The sequence below is a fragment of the Portunus trituberculatus genome, chromosome 1 (genome assembly GCF_017591435.1).
Source record: "Portunus trituberculatus isolate SZX2019 chromosome 1, ASM1759143v1, whole genome shotgun sequence".
Lineage (NCBI taxonomy): Eukaryota > Metazoa > Arthropoda > Malacostraca > Decapoda > Portunidae > Portunus > Portunus trituberculatus.
Window position 1 is genome coordinate 4,327,748 of NC_059255.1, and position 2,500 is coordinate 4,330,247.

At 42.2% G+C, this 2,500-nt stretch overlaps 1 protein-coding gene and 1 long non-coding RNA gene across 5 annotated transcripts in view; one reads left to right on the forward strand and one right to left on the reverse strand.

Moving 5' to 3' along the window:
- Positions 1-2,500, forward strand: part of LOC123512469 — a 9,632-nt gene that overhangs the window by 3,775 nt on the left and 3,357 nt on the right. The gene's annotated exons all lie outside the window — the stretch shown is intronic.
- LOC123512124 overlaps positions 1-2,500 on the reverse strand; it is a 20,395-nt gene that overhangs the window by 2,033 nt on the left and 15,862 nt on the right. For all 4 annotated transcript variants that reach the window (XM_045268616.1, XM_045268450.1, XM_045268531.1 and 1 more), the window contains 3 exons: positions 2,400-2,500; positions 1,176-1,379; positions 5-164 (listed from right to left, as the gene is read on the reverse strand). The exon at positions 2,400-2,500 is cut by the window's right edge and continues 78 nt beyond it. Coding sequence is in view for 3 of the 4 variants with exons in the window: in XM_045268450.1 (XP_045124385.1) it covers positions 5-164; positions 1,176-1,379; positions 2,400-2,500 (465 nt within the window). In the remaining variant the exon portion in view is untranslated. The remainder of the gene's footprint in view (positions 1-4; positions 165-1,175; positions 1,380-2,399) is intronic.

Here is a 2,500-nt window from a genome sequence, read left to right on the forward strand (position 1 = left end):
ACACCTGCAGTCTCCGTTCTGTAGGAGGGGCCGCACACACTGGCTGGGGCGAATTGGTAGTGTAGATTGAAGTCCAGCGTGGGAGTCGACCAGATGTAATGCGCCACGTGGTAAATGACATCCACTGCCCCCTCTTGCGCTTCCACTAGTAGCTGTGTGCGTGGCTGTGGGCGGAGAGGTGGGTTGTAATGTGTGTGTGTGGGTGTGTGTGAGTGTGGGTTAGGTTAGGTTAGGTGTTAATGTGTATGTAGTTACTGATAGGTAGATAGATAAATAGGATTAAGATTTTGTTATGATTATGTGTTCTTATGTGTTTCGTAGTACGTGAATATAATTGTTCTCTTTCTCTTTCTCTCTTTTCAGACGCACGCACGCACGCACGTATTGATAGTTATATAAGTGATTAAGTGGGGAAAATATATTGTGTGAACTACTGCTACTGCTACTACTACTACTACTACTATTACTACTACTACTACTACAGCGAAGAGTATGAGGTATGTAGGTACCCTCATGATTTTTTTGTCATTATTTTTGTTGTTCTTCTTCTTGTTCTTGTTCTTGTTCTTGTTCTTGTTCTTGTTCTTCTTGTTCTTTTTTCTTGTTCTTTTTTTTTTTTTCTTCTTCTTCTTCTTCTTCTTCTTCTTCTTCTTCTTCTTCTTCTTCTTCTTCTTCTTCTTCTTCTTATTATTATTATTATTATTATTATTATTATTATTATTATTATTATTATTATTATCATCATTCGTTTATGCTTTCTCTCCCTCCTCCTCCTGAGAGAGAGAGAGAGAGAGAGAGAGTGTGTGTGGTGTGTGTGTGTGTGTGTGTGTGTGTGTGTGTGTGTGTTCCAATCTTGCCACATAAACAACTTACACGAAATTAAGTTAAAAAATTACATTACAAGTAAATTTTTCGGCCTTTTAAGGAAAACATGTTATTGTGAAGAAGAAGAAGGAGGAGGAGGAGGAGGAGGAGGAGGAGGAGGAGGAGGAGGAGGAGGAGGAGGAGGAGGAAGAAGAAGTGGAGATGATAAACAAATAGATAACAACAGCAATAACAGTCGATAGATATACAACAAAACAGGGGTCTTAATTTAACAAGGTGTAAACTCGACAGGTAAACTCGACAGGTAAACACACTCAACACACTCAACACACTAAACACACTCAACTCACCTGCCAGTCACCACACACGCACGCAATAACAGTCCTGGAGGTTGCGTGCACGAATAACAAGTGATCAACCTCTTGCAGTGTCACGTGACCATTTAGCTCACACCTGCACCCCTCCACCCCATCCCCCGTCCCCTCCCTCCCACACCTGGTAGAGCAGGGGACCAGGGGGGAGGGAGGGGCGGGGCTGCTGGCTCGCTCTCTGATCTGAAGGGGGAGGTAGTGGTGGTGGTGGTTGTGGTTGTGGTGGTGGGGGGGGAAGGAGAGAAGAGAAAGTTTAATGTTTTTTTAAGTAAACACACACACACACACACACACACACACACACACACACACACACACACACACACACACACACACACACACACACACACACACACACACACCATTGCAAAGGCTCTAGTAGAAATGACACGATTTTTAAATTAAAGGGTGTTTTTTTATGGTTCTAGAGAGAGAGCGAGAGAGAGAGAGAGAGAGAGAGAGAGAGAGAGAGAGAGAGAGAGAGAGAGAGAGAGAGAGAGAGAGAGAATAACCTAGTGCAATATCAATTAAGCATTATATAGCAACATTATTGACTACCAGAGAGAGAGAGAGAGAGAGAGAGAGAGAGAGAGAGAGAGAGAGAGAGAGAGAGAGAGAGAGAGAGAGCAAATAGAGTTGACAGGACTGAAAAAAATAAAAATAAAAATAAGACAAGTTAGGAATAAAAACTGATTAAACTTGGATAATAAATAATCAAATTAAATTAAGTTCCGATACAAATGCCCATTATCCATTATCCATTAACCCCTTCAGTACTGGGACACATTATTAACCATTTTATTGACATTAGGAAGGGTCTATGGAGGGCAGAATATTAATGGCCACAGTCTTCACTATTTTAACCCCTTCAGTACTGGGACACATTTTAACCCTGAGATTTGTGTACCATTAGACCATTTTATTAACATCAGGAAGAGTCTATGGAGGGCAGAATATTAATGGCCACAGTCTTCATTATTTTAACCCCTTCAGTACTGGGACACATTATAACCCTGAGATTTGTGTACCATTAGACCATTTTATTAACATCAGGAAGAGTCTATGGAGGGCAGAAGATTAATAGCCACACTCCTCACTATTCTAACCCCACATGAGTTTCTGAAGCTGTAAAAAATCACCAAATAGTCACCAGAGTGAATATGGAAACACGTCCTGCTGCTGAAGGAGTTACTATGAACTTACCATGAGTACCAGCGCTTGACCCACGGCCGGCACCAAGAGATAGCTACAATGCAGAGTCCCAGCCACACTCCACAGCAGCGGGGTAGAGGGCGGGTGCAGCT